Genomic DNA, 18,824 nt, shown 5'->3' with positions numbered 1-18,824 from the left:
TTTCTTACACTAAAGATGTATTTAAATTTATCCTCAAACCCCACTGGAGGAGAGTTTAAACTCAAAACCCCTTTGACTACACTCATAACAATTTTAGTGTATACTTTGCTTTGTTTTTATTATTAAAGAGGTATTTTTTTACCTTCAAACCCCGCTGAAGTGGGGTTTAAACTCAAAACTGAGTCAAAACAATTTAGCTACGCTCATAACATTTTGAGTGAAAAATTAGCTGCTTTTTTTTTATATTAAAGAGGGGGTTTATCGTAAATTTTAGACGGGGTTTAAAAATCAAAATCTTCCTTAACTGTGGTCTTGGAATTAGGAGATTTTCGTTTGCATTTTTTTTTTTTTTGTTTTTTAGAAGAGGGGGAGTTAACTGCAAAAACCCCTGGTAGGGGGTTTAAAACTCAAAACCCCTGGTAGGGTTTTTAAACTCAAAACCCCTAGTAGGTTTTTTTTTTAACTCGAACCCCTCTGGTAGGGGTTTTAAACTCGAACCCCCCTGGTAGGGGGTTTTAAACTCGAACACGCCTGGTAGGGGGTTTTAAACTCAAAAACCCCTGGTAGTGGGTTTTAAACTCAAAACCCCTTTGGTTGTGCTGGGGCAAGTGATGGTTTAGTATTAAAATCTCACCTAAAATAAACAAAATCAAAGCAAAAAATCAGTCACTAAATTCCGACTCTCCCCCTTCGGGGGGGGGATTTCATTTCGGGGGGGGGTTTTGAACCCCAAACCCCCCCCCCCTGGCTACGCCCATGATATATATATATATATATATATATATATATATATATATATATATATATATATATATAATCTTTATTATCCTTATGGAAATTTGTCTTACAATTTGTGTATTACACCAATATATATATATATATATATATATTATAGACATTTCACATATTTTATATATGTCCAGAGACTCTCGAGCTTTTCATTTGCTTCTTCATTTGAGATGCACTGTCGCTGTAGCTCTGAAGATGTCAATAAATTGTATACTGCATTGCACTGAAGAGCACTATAAAACAACATGCTGTTTAAGATTTCATTTCTAAGAAGTAAAACCCAATCCATTGAGTTGAACTTTGATTGAAGCATAAATCTTGATCTACTCATTCAGTTTTATACATTTTTATAGATCTAGATATTTTGTTCACGTTAGTACGTCCTTACTCTACTAGACTTGCAAAGTGTTGAGAAGGATTAAATTGTCCTTATTAGAAGTCTATATTATATATAGATCTAGATCTAAGATTTTGACATTTTGAGATCTAGATCTAGATATCTAGAATCTAAATCTTGGTCTAGAGATTCTCTATAATGTATATTTACAGTCAAATGAGAAAATTCTTTTCACGCAGTTAATAACAAAATAAAATCCCCTTCCCTAGGTCCGCAAGTGCTGACAAATGTACGAATTACGAATAAAGTATTGTAGACCTAGTTCTTAGTTATTTGGCGTAAAGATTTGTTGAAAACAATCTGACATTTAATTTTTAACAAAAGCTGCGAAGAAGATAAATCATATCGACAGGTGATCGAGTAGTTTGGTTCCTGAATACTGAACTGAAGGTCGGAGGTTCGATTTTTAAAAAAAAACTATTCTTAAGTATATCAGCTTGAAAAATAAATACTCATTAATGATGAGCATAGCATAGCCCTTTCAGATGTGAAAGTTCTTAACATGTGTTCAAACAAATGAAAGAAGAATGTTTTTCTTCTAAAACATACAAAGTAACTTGGTTTTTGTAAAGCTTATAGTCACTCAGTCCGTCAGTCTGTCTGGGTGGTTACACGTTTTGTTTCTTCCCATTTCCTATTCTCGGATCAAGTTAAAGTGTGTGACTTTGTTGAAGACATTACACGGATCAATGACCAAAGGAATAAATTGGTTCATCAATTTAGTGGTCATTAATTGTTTTATAATTGGGAAAAGGGAGATAAATCTTGTTATATTGGGAGCTAGTGGCAATGATGGTGTGGTGCTTTTCCTACAAAATCATCTAAAAAATTATTAAATTACTTTTTTTTATATTTGCTTGTACATCAATTTCCACCAGGTGTTTGATGACAGAATACATGAAAGATGTGTATAATGTTCATCTGGATTGTTTTAGCATTTTGTTGGCGAGGTGAGACTCTTGTAGCATCTGTTTAGTCCCAATAACTGTTGAATTACTTCGAATAGGTTGACATAGCGGTTCACAAAATTGAAGAAACATTTTATTTTATATTGAAGCGATCCTCCATTCCGCTGAAATAAATTGTTTAATAGAATAATTTCAATATTTATATGTAAAATTAAGGAAAAAATTATTAGATCTCAGTAACTACAATAACTATTAGACATTTTTAATACATGGAGGACAAATCATAAATAGCAAAGCTTTTTGTGTGTATTCGGAGTACAGAATGCGGAAGTATTGGTAAACGCATAATTGAAAAAAAACTAATAATAATTTCTGTGCACTTTTTTAGCACGTGTAGAAACAAAATGTTCACTTCTTTCGCTTGCAGTAAAAGTCATGTTTCCATTGCCGCTAATCAATTCGTAGCTTCGTGGAAACAAAAACCTTAAACCTGGGTGGAAACTTCTGGACGTGATTCATGAAAACGGCTCTAACAATTTTCCTAGAAATTCGACAGTTTCTGTATATTGTTTGAAAAAGAATTACTAGATCGTTGGCCACACTGGAAAAACTCTAGTTTGTCCGTTATAATTTTTCAAAGTAAAAAATAGAACTACATTTCAATTTGGTTAGAGGACGTGAAAATATCTGGAGCAGACTCTACAACTTCGGGTTTTTCCGCATGTAGGCATTATATAATTCAAGATTTGAACCAATAAGTTTTCAGGACTATTGTAAGTCTAGATCTCAAGGCCTTTCGTGTCCACGTTAGTTCTCCCACTTCCCATTATCTGATCATGTTGAAACTTTGAACCATTGTATAGAGTCTATGACTCTCTACGTGAATCAATACAAAAATTAACCAATTAGTTCATTACTTAGTGGTAATTAATAAAGTTTGTTTTACATAGGAAAAGAGGAGACACATCTTGCAGTATTGAGACATATGGCTGTAATTGTGCGTTTTTTTCCCGTATTTAAGCTTTTTTTTTGTTTTTGAAGTATTTGTTATTTTTTCTTATATATTGCTAGTCCAAGGAAGGACAAATACTGGCAAGTCATACATAGTTATGGTCCCTGCGTTCACCTCTAACTACAACAACGAAACCAGTTTTCCAAGACTTCTGTTTTACTTATACACCATGACAGAACATATGACTGAGGTAGAGTGGGCTGTCTATCTATCTATCTATCTATCTATCTATCTATCTATCTATCTATCTATCTATCTATCTATCTATCTATGAAACGGCCGAAAAGATTTGCATGAAACTGGACACAGGTTTGCATCACCTTAAAGGTGCTCACTATCAAACGACTTTGAGAGATTTTAGTTTTAGTTTGACCTCCGGGAGGGAGAGAAAATGCGCGACTGGCGAATGCTACCGATCAAAAAGTTTATTTAATGCGAATCTGAACGGCCGGGTGGTTCAGTCCCATGTTGCTGCTAGGCGGAGTTGTTGAATCGGATGGTCTTTGGTTCGTGTCCTAGTCCAGTCTGTCCATCATTTTGTTATACCTAATTCACGATTTGGTTTTAATACAAAGGTGTGTGTGTGTGTGTGTATGTGTGTGTCTGCCCCTGTGCTGCGTTTCAATATGTATCCTACGTTCATCTTTCATTGTCTATCATCATGCTGTGATCATTCTGATGTGGACTTGATGGCAGGTGAAGATAACCACAGAAGGAATGGTGAATGTGGAGAGATACCACCACATCTTCATCTTCCACAACATGGAGTGCTGGATACCAGAAATCTATCAGTAGGTAGATAACAGTCCAAGAGGAATTTGTTTTTCTAGAGTGTGTGTGTGTGTGTGTGTGTGTAGAGTGAGTAGAACTACTAGACTCACGTCTATCATGCCCATTTAATTAAAAAAAAAACGGATTAAAAAAAAATATTGATTCTAGCAGGTAAAATGTGTTTGTATGTGAGAGAGATGAACACTACATCTAAGCTCAGAAAAGTTACCCCACTGTAGATTTTATTATGTTCTTAAATTGTTTCAAATCAAATGGCACATACAACCACCTTGTAACGAGACTGTAGTATTGTGAACGTGGGAGCTTCATGATATTGATTTTGTTAGTTTTGTCCATCTGTTCACATTGTTAAGAGACAATGTGAAAGTTAATGTGTACAAACTATGAAATTAACTAAGTGGTAAACAAGAAATAGAATAGTGTTCTGTATTTATGCCCAAACTAAGGCCCTCGGACTATATTTAACCATTGAGGCGGTGCTATCTGGCAACACTTTGGCCCACAGTGCATAATGAATTGGCCGGTACTCAGTTACTTAGTACTCAACGATTTGTAGTGATTCGGCCTGCAGCACGCGTGTCGGAAATTAATTTGGTCCCAAAGACGAAAACAGTAAAAATACAAAATAGAAAACTACAGTTTAAACCAGTGATGCTCAACCTAATTCGACCTGCGGGCCATTTTAACTTTCGAAACGCGTGTCGCGGGCCACATCAACAAAAAGGTACGAAAAATGAAATCAAAATTCACCTGAAACTATTTGAAACTATTGTGACTGGTACTTACATTTATTAATGGGATAGTTAAAGTCTATAATTTTTAAGCGTCTTAAAATGGTTTCATTTCTCTACTTTATATGTAAGAAACATTTTAGCCACCTTTACCACCAACTTATTTTCTTGTTTCTTTTTGGTAAATATTCCCATCGATCCTCCAATCTATAGACGGCTCAAACCAAGAAGGCCTTCATATTTGTTTTATAATGCCGCTGTACATGTTTTGTTTATTTTGTTTCAAACAGCCAGGCTGTTGTGACACGGTTACTATGTGTGGTCAACCGTGACACACGGTCAAGTGTTGGGTATCGGAGAGTTAGGGGACTTGCGGGAAGTGACGAGTGTGTTGAAAATATGCAGAACGAAGTCATCTAGTGGAGTTGGTTATCTGTAGATAATGTTAGCCTTGTAAATATGTTATTTTTGAATGCTTCACAATAAAAGGCAGTTTATACTTAAAAAGGACTTGTTTCTTCACAACGGGCTACCCCGACGAGATTTCTTTACAAAACAAATATGTTGGCTTATTATCATGTTACACAAAAAAAGATCCATTCCCTTTTCCTGGTAGATTCTACATTCAGAGTTCCATTTCATAAACTCATAATCGCACACTCGTTAAAGGTCATGTATTAATCCATCACAGAAAAGTGAGGGCCCTAACGAAGGTAAAAATACATATACAACTATTTTAAGGGGGGAAGATTATCTACTTTTTGTGCCGACGTTTCGGCGGGCCGGATAGAACCACATCGCGGGCCGGTTCTGGCCCGCGGGCCGTACTTTGGGCATCACTGGTTTAAACGAAATAGTTTCAAACCTGGGTTTTAATTTTAACTAATTTTTGTGACTGTCGCTAACTTGACGATCTTGTAGTCTTAAACTTTCATTATGTCTTTTTCCCATTTTTTTTCAGACATTTACCCAAATTTATTGTTCCAGAAGTAAAGTAATTGGTTTTTGTGATATATTTTTACAATTTTTAGCGGTCCCCGAAAGGGGAAAAGACGCTAATAGTTTTTGTGGAATGTCTGTCAGTCTGTCCCGTTTAGATCTCGTAAACTAGAAAAGATAGTGAAAATCCGTCATCATAATATTTTAGGCCATTCAAAGTTTTGATGCAACGGCTACTTTTTGCTTTTCTGAAACCGAATAATCAAATTTTTAAAATCACTTATGCAAGCAGTTTTTTTTTCATAAAAATACACCACTTTTACAACTATTCACTATTAACTAAAACTTAAGCGGGCGGCTCCTTAATAAAGGGGAAAACAGTTTACCATATTTCTAACACATTTATGCAAATGGTTTTAGATTTTTTGTCAAAATATATATACATATTTTCTTACATTTGTATTGCACAGTCCAGTAAGTTCTGCTACCAAAACGACTTCATTTAGACATTTTTTGTTTACTTTTTTAAAAAATCTATTTAGTATGCATATAAGTTGGACATAATTTAAAACAACAATTAATAAGTAGGTTTTCATATTATCGCGTAAACTACTCAATCACAATACATCGGGTTATTCTGCAGGAGTTCAAGGGGCAGCCATCTTTGTTACTATTTTGTTATTGTATATGTTACGAAGAAATCCCAAGATAGTGTCTTTAAAAATACCAAGAATTAACATTACTTCTGTGTTTTCAAAGCAATGCTATTTTTTTTTTTATTTTAACCCGGTGTCAATCAATACAATACGTTTCTTATTGTTCTGTCTTCTTTTTAATTGTTAAATATTGTCTGTATCTATTCTGAATTATTCAATTATTCAGATTTTTTTTTACCACTATTTAAGTATTTTTATCGTCCTTTATAGATATATGTTGTTATCTTTGTTGTTTTTTAACAAATGTTTGTATGTTTTAATGCTCATTTTTCTATTAACTTGTTTTAAATGTAAATCGAAGCCTATTAGAATTTCGCCTTATGCTAAAAAAGGGGGAGTTTGGCAGATTCAGCATATTTTTTAGCCACAAAAATAAAAACAAACAAAACCCAAATCTGAGAGAAAACCCAAGATATAAGATTACAGTCTAAACAATAACAAAGAAGGCTGCCCCTTGAAATCCTGCAGAATTACCAAGAATTGTTTAAATTTTCTACAGAAATGTTTTCTTTCACGAGGAATAAGAGATTGTCCCTTTACAAAACAATTAGAGCAATTAGATATTCATTATAAGACATTAGTTAGGCCAGGTTCACATCTAACTTCACATTCACTTTCAACTATCCTTTCGTCTGTGAACCGCTGGGGCACCACACAAGATCCGTCAACCTTCTTTCTCCATTCTTCTCTGTCATTTGTCTTTGATAAAATTTCATTCTGATGTTCTTTCTGAAAATATTGAAACCGTCTTTTTTACCTGCCTGGGTGGACCACTTCGGGGGCCGATTTTGAGTTTGTGTCTCCACACAAACTTTGTAACCTTGTTTTTTTTTAAGTGTTTTTTTTTAAGGATTTCATCTTCAATAATGAGATTCAGCTTTAATTAAATTTAAAAAAATGCTCCAATATAATGCCCTTGTAGTAATTCTTCCTGTTTAGTTCGTGCCCCTACGTATTACGTCTATGGAGTATCAGTCAAACCTGTGCAAGCTTTACTTTAAAACGAAGTGAAACGACAAGTAAATAATATAGACATAGCTTTTCATAGCCCAGAGAAATCTAATATAAAATTATTCAAACTAGCAGTGGCGCTGATAGGGAGAGTGCGAAGGGCGCGGACCGCGGGGATTGACATCAACCCTAACAACGCCTCTGCAGTATAGAATCAATTTTTTTTCCATATCAAGTCAGGTAAGTGATTAAAATTCATTTATACTTTAATTACATATCGCGCCTATTTCAGATGAAAATGGCAGCGTAAAAATGAAGCCAATACGTCTTTCAGAGTATGTAAGAAGCTCAGCCATTAGTCGTGTCTAACAGGAGTCTATTTAGAGTTATACAGCAAAATATTGCGCCATTTTTTTCACTTTTTGACAGATTCATACACATTTAAGCTTTAACCCTAATTCTAAACTATATAACAGTTGTTCATCTCTGAATATGTTACATGACTAAATGAAATGTATTACGTGACTAAATGAAATGTATTACGTGACTAAATGAAATGTATTACATGACTAAATGAAATGTATTACATGACTAAATGAAATGTATAACGTGACTAAATGAAATGTATTACGTGACTAAATGAAATGTATTACGTGACTAAATGAAATGTATTACATGACTAAATGAAATGTATTACGTGACTAAATGAAATGTATTACGTGACTAAATAAAATGTATTACGTGACTAAATAAAATGTATTACGTGACTAAATGAAATGTATTACGTCACTCAATGAAGCGTGGTCGAGAGGCTAAGTACGCTTGAACTTGGTTTGGCTACATTTGAAGGGGGCGGAGTTGTGTTTATTGAGCGCCACGGAAAACCTTCTCCCAGATACCCCCTACCCCCACTGGTCCACAAATGAGATTGGACCAAAGCGCTCTGAGCATGCTATAAGCATGAAAGTAGCGCTATATAAAAGCTATAATTTATTTAATTTATTTATTTAATTATATTTCACAGACACAAGGCCATGATTGGACTCAAGGGCATCTTCAAGTTTGAGGGCAATGACGTGTTCGGAATGAACGTCTTCTCCTCTAATGACGTCCACTCTGCCAGCATGATATCTTTAATCCCTACGGACAAATGGGGAACTAAATACATCGTCTTCACATTGAAGTAAATTTTAAATGTTAACATTCAATTCACCAGTACTGTAAAGTGTAAACCCTTCATTAATGTATTCAACTGATGTTAAATGTAATTCATCAGTACTGTAAAGTGTAAACCCTTCATTAAAGTATTCAACTGATGTTAAATGTAATTCATCAGTACTGTAAAGTGTAAACCCTTCATTAAAGTATTCAACTGATGTTAAATGTAATTCATCAGTACTGTAAACACTTGATTAACTATGTTCAATTTAATTGACGAGAGTATTGAGCTCCTCCTTTGAAGCTGAAGATGAACATAGTTCTCGTTATCTATGAACTCGAAAATGGCTATGGGGTTCAAACACCGCTTTGAACAGCTGGTCGCGTACAAAGTACAGGAAGGTTGAGTCTGGCTGCAGATCTTCCCTTAGTTTTTTTTTTTATAATTTGCGTTCTTTGCTGTTGGCGAAGTAAACTATGAAATAAAGTATAAAGAAACAGCGAAAAAAATTAAATAGCGCAATTTATTAGAAACTAGAAATTAGGATGGCTGCCTGGTCGTGCGGTTTGCGCGCTGGACTGTCGTTCAGATTTATCGACGGGAAGGGTTCAAACCCTGCCCGCTCCCATCTCCCGTCGTCCTGCGGGAGGTTTGGACTAGGAAGTAAACTATCTTCAACTCTGAAGGAACATCCGAAACATATAAAACATTTTACATTTTACAAACAAACCTGCCTGTATCTATATCTAAATCGACAAATAACTGAAATTCATATCTGGTAATTTCCGTAGTAGAGACTGGTCAGCATAGAGTGATAGTCGCTCTACTATGTTTGAGATCTGATCCAAGTCTCGCATTTTCTTCTCTATTTTTGTTTTTCTAGTCCTGTGCAAGGTCCCGCTAATTGCCGCCTAGTTGACCTATGCCTAAGTCCGGCCCTGCTCATCTTCTTGCCTCCTATCTTAAGATTCAGATTACAGGCACGACAAGGCCTAAATTGTGCCAATGTGTCTAAACTCAAAAACTCAAACTCTTAAGATTCAAATACGGCTTCACTTCTCCATACAAACATTCTTTGTGGAGGCGATTTACAAGCACTCGGACTACATGTACTGTTACCGATGCACAGTCCACCGTAGTTGTGCTTTATTTTTTGCCTGTGACAGCTGTAAGATCTTAAAGTCTGGTATGTTGTCAAACCTAATGCGCTATTCTTAGACAGCGTAGGTTGAAGGAGCTTATGAGAGTAACGTGTGAGCTAATTGTTAGATGCCCATACTCAGATGCCCATACTCAGATGCCCATACTCAGATGCCCATACTCAGATGCCCATAAAAATTAAAGAGAACATTTAAGTGAGTGGTGTTGTTCTGAAAAAACGTTGGACAAACGGACCGACAGACATATCACACAAAATCTTTCCTTTGAAGAGACGATTGAAAAAGTGACGAACTAAGCAAAAACAAATTATTTTTAAAGGATTCCATTATCATAGTCATTATTTTGTTGGGCATTATAAATAGATGTTTTGTTGTTTGATTGACTAATAATTCTGACCAATAGGAACAACCCGTCTGTTCACGTGGTAACAAAGTATGGACCCAATACTATCACTTTTACCATTCCAAGTGACAGCAATGTGGAACTGCAGGCCAATGGCGTGACCTATGAACTTGGACAAGCGAATTCTGTAGAGCTAAAAGGGTAAGCTACAAACTCAAGCAACTAGGACCTTTGAGAAGTCCAGAGAGCCTGCCACATAACTAAGCGTCCGGCAATCTAATCAAATTTGTAAAAAGTGGCTGATGATTCACGTAACGTCCACGCCAATGAAGAATTGTGCAAAGTTTCAACTTGATCCGAGAATGGGTGTTGGAGAAATTACCTGTTCTAACTTTGTACAAGACAGACAGAGTTGATAGAACCTGTTCTAACTTTGTACAAGACAGACAGAGTTGATAGAACCTGTTCTAACTTTGTACAAGACAGACAGAGTTGATAGAACCTGTTCTAACTTTGTACAAGACAGACAGAGTTGATAGAACCTGTTCTAACTTTGTACAAGACAGACAGAGTTGATAGAACCTGTTCTAACTTTGTACAAGACAGACAGAGTTGATAGAACCTGTTCTAACTTTGTACAAGACAGACAGAGTTGATAGAACCTGTTCTAACTTTGTACAAGACAGACAGAGTTGATAGAACCTGTTCTAACTTTGTACAAGACAGACAGAGTTGATAGAACCTGTTCTAACTTTGTACCAGACAGAGTTGATAGAACCTGTTCTAACTTTGTACCAGACAGAGTTGATAGAACCTATTCTAACTTTGTACAAGACAGATAGAGTTGATAGAACCTGTTCTAACTTTGTACCAGACAGAGTTGATAGAACCTGTTCTAACTTTGTACAAGACAGACAGAGTTGATAGAACCTGTTCTAACTTTGTACCAGACAGAGTTGATAGAACCTGTTCTAACTTTGTACAAGACAGACAGAGTTGATAGAACCTGTTCTAACTTTGTACAAGACAGATAGAGTTGATAGAACCTGTTCTAACTTTGTACAAGACAGACAGAGTTGATAGAACCTGTTCTAACTTTGTACCAGACAGAGTTGATAGAACCTGTTCTAACTTTGTAGCAGACAGAGTTGATAGAACCTGTTCTAACTTTGTACCAGACAGAGTTGATAGAACCTGTTCTAACTTTGTACCAGACAGAGTTGATAGAACCTGTTCTAACTTTGTACAAGACAGACAGAGTTGATAGAACCTGTTCTAACTTTGTACAAGACAGATAGAGTTGATAGAACCTGTTCTAACTTTGTACAAGACAGATAGAGTTGATAGAACCTGTTCTAACTTTGTACCAGACAGAGTTGATAGAACCTGTTCTAACTTTGTACAAGACAGACAGAGTTGATAGAACCTGTTCTAACTTTGTACAAGACAGACAGAGTTGATAGAACCTGTTCTAACTTTGTACAAGACAGACAGAGTTGATAGAACCTGTTCTAACTTTGTACAAGACAGATAGAGTTGATAGAACCTGTTCTAACTTTGTACAAGACAGATAGAGTTGATAGAACCTGTTCTAACTTTGTACCAGACAGAGTTGATAGAACCTGTTCTAACTTTGTACAAGACAGACAGAGTTGATAGAACCTGTTCTAACTTTGTACAAGACAGACAGAGTTGATAGAACCTGTTCTAACTTTGTACAAGACAGACAGAGTTGATAGAACCTGTTCTAACTTTGTACAAGACAGACAGAGTTGATAGAACCTGTTCTAACTTTGTACAAGACAGATAGAGTTGATAGAACCTGTTCTAACTTTGTACAAGACAGATAGAGTTGATAGAACCTGTTCTAACTTTGTACAAGACAGATAGAGTTGATAGAACCTGTTCTAACTTTGTACAAGACAGACAGAGTTGATAGAACCTGTTCTAACTTTGTACAAGACAGATAGAGTTGATAGAACCTGTTCTAACTTTGTACAAGACAGATAGAGTTGATAGAACCTGTTCTAACTTTGTACAAGACAGATAGAGTTGATAGAACCTGTTCTAACTTTGTACCAGACAGAGTTGATAGAACCTGTTCTAGCTTTGTACCAGACAGAGTTGATAGAACCTGTTCTAACTTTGTACCAGACAGAGTTGATAGAACCTGTTCTAACTTTGTACAAGACAGACAGAGTTGATAGAACCTGTTCTAACTTTGTACAAGACAGACAGAGTTGATAGAACCTGTTCTAACTTTGTACCAGACAGACAGAGTTGATAGAACCTGTTCTAACTTTGTACAAGACAGACAGAGTTGATAGAACCTGTTCTAACTTTGTACAAGACAGACAGAGTTGATAGAACCTGTTCTAACTTTGTACCAGACAGAGTTGATAGAACCTGTTCTAACTTTGTACAAGACAGAGTTGATAGAACCTGTTCTAACTTTGTACAAGACAGAGTTGATAGAACCTGTTCTAACTTTGTACCAGACAGAGTTGATAGAACCTGTTCTAACTTTGTACCAGACAGAGTTGATAGAACCTGTTCTAACTTTGTACAAGACAGACAGAGTTGATAGAACCTGTTCTAACTTTGTACCAGACAGAGTTGATAGAACCTGTTCTAACTTTGTACAAGACAGACAGAGTTGATAGAACCTGTTCTAACTTTGTACAAGACAGACAGAGTTGATAGAACCTGTTCTAACTTTGTACAAGACAGACAGAGTTGATAGAACCTGTTCTAACTTTGTACAAGACAGACAGAGTTGATGTAACCTTTAAAAAAAAAAGAAAAGACCACGATAATGCGCTTTAATTAATAGACTTGATCATATTTAGAAGGATTGCATATGTTGTAGATAATGCATTATAATGTACATAACGTAGGCTATAAACATTTGTTCAACTTAATGCTAAGAATGCTAAGAAGATCTTTGTTTGCAGGGGTTCAAGTCTAGAAATATCAAATTGTCAATCTCCAGGCAGTTTGACTGGTAAGATTCACTAAACAACACGTCCTAGTGACAAAGTCTGTTCATTAACACATTCATTAACGCACAGATCTGCACACACACACACGCCTAGCAACCAAAACAACACTCACACACACACACAAAGTAAATGAATGAATTTTGAAGTCACAACTTCCAGTCCGCTATTTCAAGATGAAAAGCAACGTTACAGATTTAGTAAGACCAAATATACACCATACACCAGATACACCATACACCAGATACACCAGATACACCATACATCAGATACACCATACACCAGATACACCATACACCAGATACACCAGATACACCATACACCAGATACACCATACACCAGATACACCAGATACACCATACACCAGATACACCATACACCAGATACACCAGATACACCAGATACACCATACACCAGATACACCAGATACACCATACACCAGATACACCATACACCAGATACACCATACACCAGATACACCATACACCAGATACACCAGATACACCATACACCAGATACACCATACACCAGATACACCAGATACACCATACACCAGATACACCAGATACACCATACACCAGATACACCAGATACACCATACACCAGATACACCAGATACACCATACACCAGATACACCAGATACACCATACACTTTGCGCAATGTCATGGGCACGAAGTTATGTGCGACTTCTGACACCGACACAGCAGTCGTGATTTACATCAGTGATGCTCAAACTACGGAGCGCGGGCCATATCCGACCATTGATGTTATAGTTTCAGGCTCTTGCAGACAGGGCCGGTCCTACAGGTTGCGGGGCCCTATGCGAAACGGATTGCGCGGGGCCTAATTTGCGTTGTAATAAGGATAATAAGTGAAAATTAAGAGTCTGTATTAGAAAAAAAAATTCGTCTTTGCGTTTTATTTATAGCTTACTAAGTACAAAATCACTGTTAAATTAACTTTACAGTAGATAGTAGTTTTCCAACAAAACGCCGATAAACATTCAGATCTGCCTTTTAAATTTACTAGCAAAATATTGTTGTTTTTTTTTCGAAGAGGTCAAGATAGATTTAGATCTATATTTGTATGCCAGTGACTATTAAAGTAAATTAAGTATTTGAACTTCTTGTTTTGGTTAAAATTCGGCTTATTTTTACATTTTTATAAAATGAAAGCTGACAAAACTGTTTCGTTTTGTTTTGTTTTTAATCGCGAGTAGGATTGGCGTTTTCCATATTGAATGACACCCCGAAATGACAATTGTGTCTGTTTTAAGGAGATTTGCATCAGTTTTCAGAAGATTTTAATAATTTCAGGAGAATTCCAGGAGCCCTTTAATAAGTTAAAATGGTTTAATTTAATAATTTACACATAGAATTCGCATCGCGCGGGGCCTATGAAAGTGCGGGGCCCACTGCGGCCGCATAGGCTGCAGTGGCCTAAGACCGGCCCTGCTTGCAGACAGCGCAAAATGAAACCTCAGAGACTCGGTTCCAATGAATTCGATGTGCTTTTTTTAAAAACTGTGTGACGTGTGTTCCATGACTCGAGTTTCCCCATGCCGATAAAGATTTGGACATCACTAATTAAAAGTTTACTTTAAAATGATTCCATCATGTTTGGTGACAATTTTTTTTTCTTACATAACTTCTTGAGACGTTCACTGTCCTCCCATTACCTCCCATGAATAGTAGCTCCAGAAACACACACACACAACACACACACATACATACACAGTTATAGTCTATCAAAAAAAGTTAATGAACTGGAAACATTTTTTGTTAAACCAAAGATTGTCACAGTGTCACAGTGTTGCATATTCACCACAGGTACAGTAATAGAGAGCAGCTTATCATTTGGTGTCATTGCCGGCAACTGTGAGACATCAGCAGGCACCTTTGAGTGTGGCAGCACGAATGATGTTGAGAGTTCTTCTACTGACAGCGCTGCAGGTTAGTCATTGGAACTATGTCATCAAGCTCTCTTGATGCACAAAACAAAACAGGCGCCAATTCACAGTAGCTCGTGGAATGACGTCTGCCATGTGGAAACAAACTATCTGATCATCTCTTTTGTTATTTGTCTCGTGATTCGCGCGACGTCTGAGAACATAGATACTCATTAACCACATTCTGACCAAAAGACTTGTGCTTAGAATTGGACAAATTCATACAAGTGCTCTTTGTTTTCTCTAGCACCACTAGAGCGTGGAACGGGTTGCCTTAATCAGCCAGTACAACCAATGACTTAGCAGAGTTTAACCATCTGATTCACTTGCTCGTTTAGATAAACTGGTGGACACGCGTAGATCGTCATTATCTTTTTGTTTAAGAAATGTCTGAAATTTATAAGATAAGTGTAGATGATTGCTACTAACCAGTTTCCGTAAAACGAGGCAGCACCAGCTCTTATCTTAAAATTCTATTTACTTTTTTTTTTAACCGTCCGTTTTGGTACGGCCGTTTTGATCTAGCGAACGTTTTGGTCCTAGACTTTTAAATCTGTATACTCTTTTAAATGTCTTTCGAAAATCGATAATTATTATGTATATTATTATTATATTAGGCTATTTTGCATTTTTATGCGTAGAACCTTTAATACTAAGGAATGAAATATTTGCTAAACTAATGACGTTCAAGTACAGTTCCCCTTTCAGACCTTGTGGTCTATAGGGCAGATGATGTAAAGGTCATCTGTTTTTGTGGCCTACGGTTAACGAGGGTGTTATGTGGCCAGCACATCGACCAAATTTACTTTTCCCCAACTACTGTCAGAGCTGGGAGGACTCAGAGGCGCCCAAAGATCCCGAAATAAAAATCCCAGTCTTTCACCAGGAAGTTATTATATGTGGAGACGAATAGAGTGAAAGGGGAATTTTATGACCCGTATCATTGACTGTGGTGAGGTGAACTAATCCAGTGGACCATATTATAGGGACATGAATGTTACGTTGGTGTTGGTCACTACTCTAGATAAGATGTACTGATGGATAGCCTAAGTAGGTATAGAAATTGACATGTAACCATGTAGCCCATATTAAAGACGATGGTGGCAGACGTCAATCTATGAGTGTGTTTGTGTCGAAGTTTGGTGCCTAAGGATAGTTTTGATTAAAAATAGTAACAAAATAAGACACTTTAGTTTATCCAGTAGAAATTACTACAATATTAAACACACTCTATTAAACACACACTATTAAACACACACTATTAACATAGCTTTTAATTATATTTAGATAATAGATTCACAAAGAAGAGTGTTAACATAAACCTTGTACATTATTTATTGATTCCCTTATTGTCTTTCCTTGTATTTATATCCTTTCTAAAATTAGCTTTCCCAGGAGACCAGAAAGAACCAAAACCTTCCATTTAAACGATCTCTTATTTAATTTTTAACTCCTTGTCTATTTTTAGTACTATTTGAAGATTACTGTTATTTCTCGAAACGTAAACATTGTATTTATTGTTCATACAATTAAAACAACATTGACATTTATTTGTACACGACACTCAAATCTCTCTTTACTTTGCACCAAGTATCAAACAAAACGTGTACGCCTGTCTGTCTAGAGATGCTGCTATCGTTGGAGTACTGGGGTAGAGAGTTCATCACTCTGACTCTACCGACTAGACAATCCAAAGGTTACGTTGTGGTGACGGCAGGAGAGGACGACACCAAAGTCTTTGTGGCCCAAGTGAAAAGCAGCGACAATGTTGAACTTAGTTTGGAACAGCGAGGCCAGACTCTGCAAGTGAGTTCATAACACGGGCCTTGGGGTTGAGGGGCAGAGCTCTCGGCTTCTGAACCGATAGGTCTCGAGTTTGAACACTGGTTCAAACTGGAATTGTGAGCAGAGGGATTTTTAAGACGCTCTTGAAGTCCCCCCCGCCATCTGTAATGGGTGCCTGACATAAGTTAGGAAAGTAAGTTAGTCCTTGTGCTGGCTACACGACTTTCTCGTTAACTGTTATAAAAAAAAACCCCGATGAACTTTACACCACATTTTTTAAAATAGTCACTTTTGTCAGTCCGTCGATTATCTTCTCAAAGTTAGAAGCAATCTACAAGTAATGCTAATCTGGCAAACTAGAAATTGCACAAAAGGCAAACCATACAGATGGTGAGTATGTCTAAGACTGCTTCATACGTGCATCTGAAGAACTGTTTCGTGATTTCAAAAACAAATCAGAAATCTTTAAAAAAATAATATTAAACATTTGCCACTATCAGCTGAAACAGTACAAGATAGAACATCTAAAACGTCTTCATATGTAACATATTTGCAGGTGGAAGATATTTAACTTTCATCTGTCTTATCACTTGCTATAGATGAGTATTGCGACATAAAGTCACCCTTTGTCCAAAAGAAGAACAAATGGGATCGCTACCGCTCTCAGGACAAACAAGAGGGGACGATAGAGCGAATGCCGTGTAAAAAAACCTTGAAGACAATAAGATCAATTTAAATAAAATCGTTTCAATAGCAACTCTACCGAGCCAGAAATATAACAGGAAAAAAATAAAGAGACAAAAACGATTTCTTAGCAAAAAAAACAACAACAAAAAAAACAAAACACGAAATTCATACGTTTCCCAAAACGATTCAGACCATAAATTTCATTATCAAAATTGTTAACAGCATCTTGACGAATGCACTCTACCAGCGTCAGTTTAAAGAATTCTTAAATAAATTGGAGACTCTGTATCCCAACATCTTTCTTTACAATAAAGTGCAATGACTTTCCAAAGGTTGAAAAGTTTAGCTTTGTGCTTGAATGAAATTAATACATTCCTAAATGAAAAAGGCATTAATCACCCTGAAAAAGAGAACGACAAATAGTTGCAAAAATTTTACTTTATGGTTGATATAACAGAGAAATTAAATGAGCTGAATCTAAAACTTCAAGGAAAGAGAAACCCACCCATTGTTTTTGGTAGAAGAATTGGTTTGTTTTGAAGAAAAATTAATTCTGTTTGTAGAAGATATTCAGAGCTGTAAGTTACTTCATTTTGAATGTCTAAAGCAGTATCGCAATAAAATCAGTGCAACTTCTGACACGAATAACTTCAGCACAGTTAGAAACAAAAATCAAAGATTAATTTTTTGACAGATTTGAGCAGTTTACAAGCAACAAAACTATTCGAGCATTAAAGTTCCCATTTCAGACCTTGTGGTTGTAGTCTATAGGGCTGATGACAAGTCATCTGTGTCTGTGACATATGGTTAACGAGGGTGTCATGTGGCCAGCACAACGACCAACCGCCTTAACTTTTACCCAACTATTAGAGATATGTGGACGCCCGAAGAACCCAAAATTAAAAATCCAGGCTTCACCAGTATTCGAACCCGGACCCCATTTCGGAACCAAGCGCTTTACCTCTTAGCCACCGCGCCTCCTAGCATTCCTAGTAAATCAACACAAATAGTAAAGAAATCCACATTGATCAATTTTGAATTGATACTAGATCTCTAGACACAATTGATTGATTTAAAAATTAAAGATTTGTGGAGTGGAAAATTTACAGTGTTGAAAATCAAGTTGGAAGAGTTGAAATGTATGTACGTAACGCAGCAATAATGGAGAGCTTAAAAAAGAAATGTCGCGAGTTGATTCGACGCATGGAATAATCTTCCATGAAGTGAAGAAGTTGACATTAGGAGTGCTGACTATCTTAAGATCGACCTATTCGTGCGAGCAAGTGTTCTCTTGTATGAATATAATTAAAAGTCAAGTAAGAAGCCAACTAGCAAATTGAAAATTTAGAGTCGTGTTAGAAACAAAAAAGTTATGAGCCTAATTTATCAACTTTGTTAAACCAAAGCCATCGCTCCCACTGAATTTGTTTGTTTGTTATTGAAGTACCAGTTGGTGCTTTTAAGTCAATATTGAACTGTTTTAGTTGTTACCGAAATAAAAAATGT

At 36.3% G+C, this 18,824-nt stretch overlaps 1 protein-coding gene across 4 annotated transcripts in view; it reads left to right on the top strand.

Moving 5' to 3' along the window:
* The first annotated feature begins 1,048 nt into the window (after positions 1–1,048).
* The window catches only part of LOC106055865 (uncharacterized), a 133,379-nt gene continuing 115,603 nt past the window's right edge, over positions 1,049–18,824 (top strand). For 2 of the 4 annotated variants that reach the window (XR_008776469.1, XM_056019591.1), the window contains exons 1-9: positions 1,060–1,161; positions 2,065–2,136; positions 3,166–3,296; positions 3,803–3,897; positions 8,260–8,418; positions 9,958–10,098; positions 12,852–12,901; positions 14,728–14,850; positions 16,471–16,652. Coding sequence is in view for 1 of the 4 variants with exons in the window: in XM_056019591.1 (XP_055875566.1) it covers positions 2,091–2,136; positions 3,166–3,296; positions 3,803–3,897; positions 8,260–8,418; positions 9,958–10,098; positions 12,852–12,901; positions 14,728–14,850; positions 16,471–16,652 (927 nt within the window). In the remaining 3 variants the exon portion in view is untranslated. Of the gene's footprint in view, positions 1,166–2,064; positions 2,137–3,165; positions 3,297–3,802; positions 3,898–8,259; positions 8,419–9,957; positions 10,099–12,851; positions 12,902–14,727; positions 14,851–16,470; positions 16,653–18,824 lie in introns of all 4 variants that reach the window. The other 2 variants (XR_008776467.1, XR_008776468.1) reach the window with 2 other exon arrangements.

This window comes from Biomphalaria glabrata, chromosome 2 (genome assembly GCF_947242115.1).
Source record: "Biomphalaria glabrata chromosome 2, xgBioGlab47.1, whole genome shotgun sequence".
Taxonomy (NCBI): Eukaryota; Metazoa; Mollusca; class Gastropoda; family Planorbidae; genus Biomphalaria; species Biomphalaria glabrata.
The sequence above is the reverse complement of the archived record's forward strand: the minus strand, read 5'-3'. Positions and strand labels throughout refer to the sequence as shown.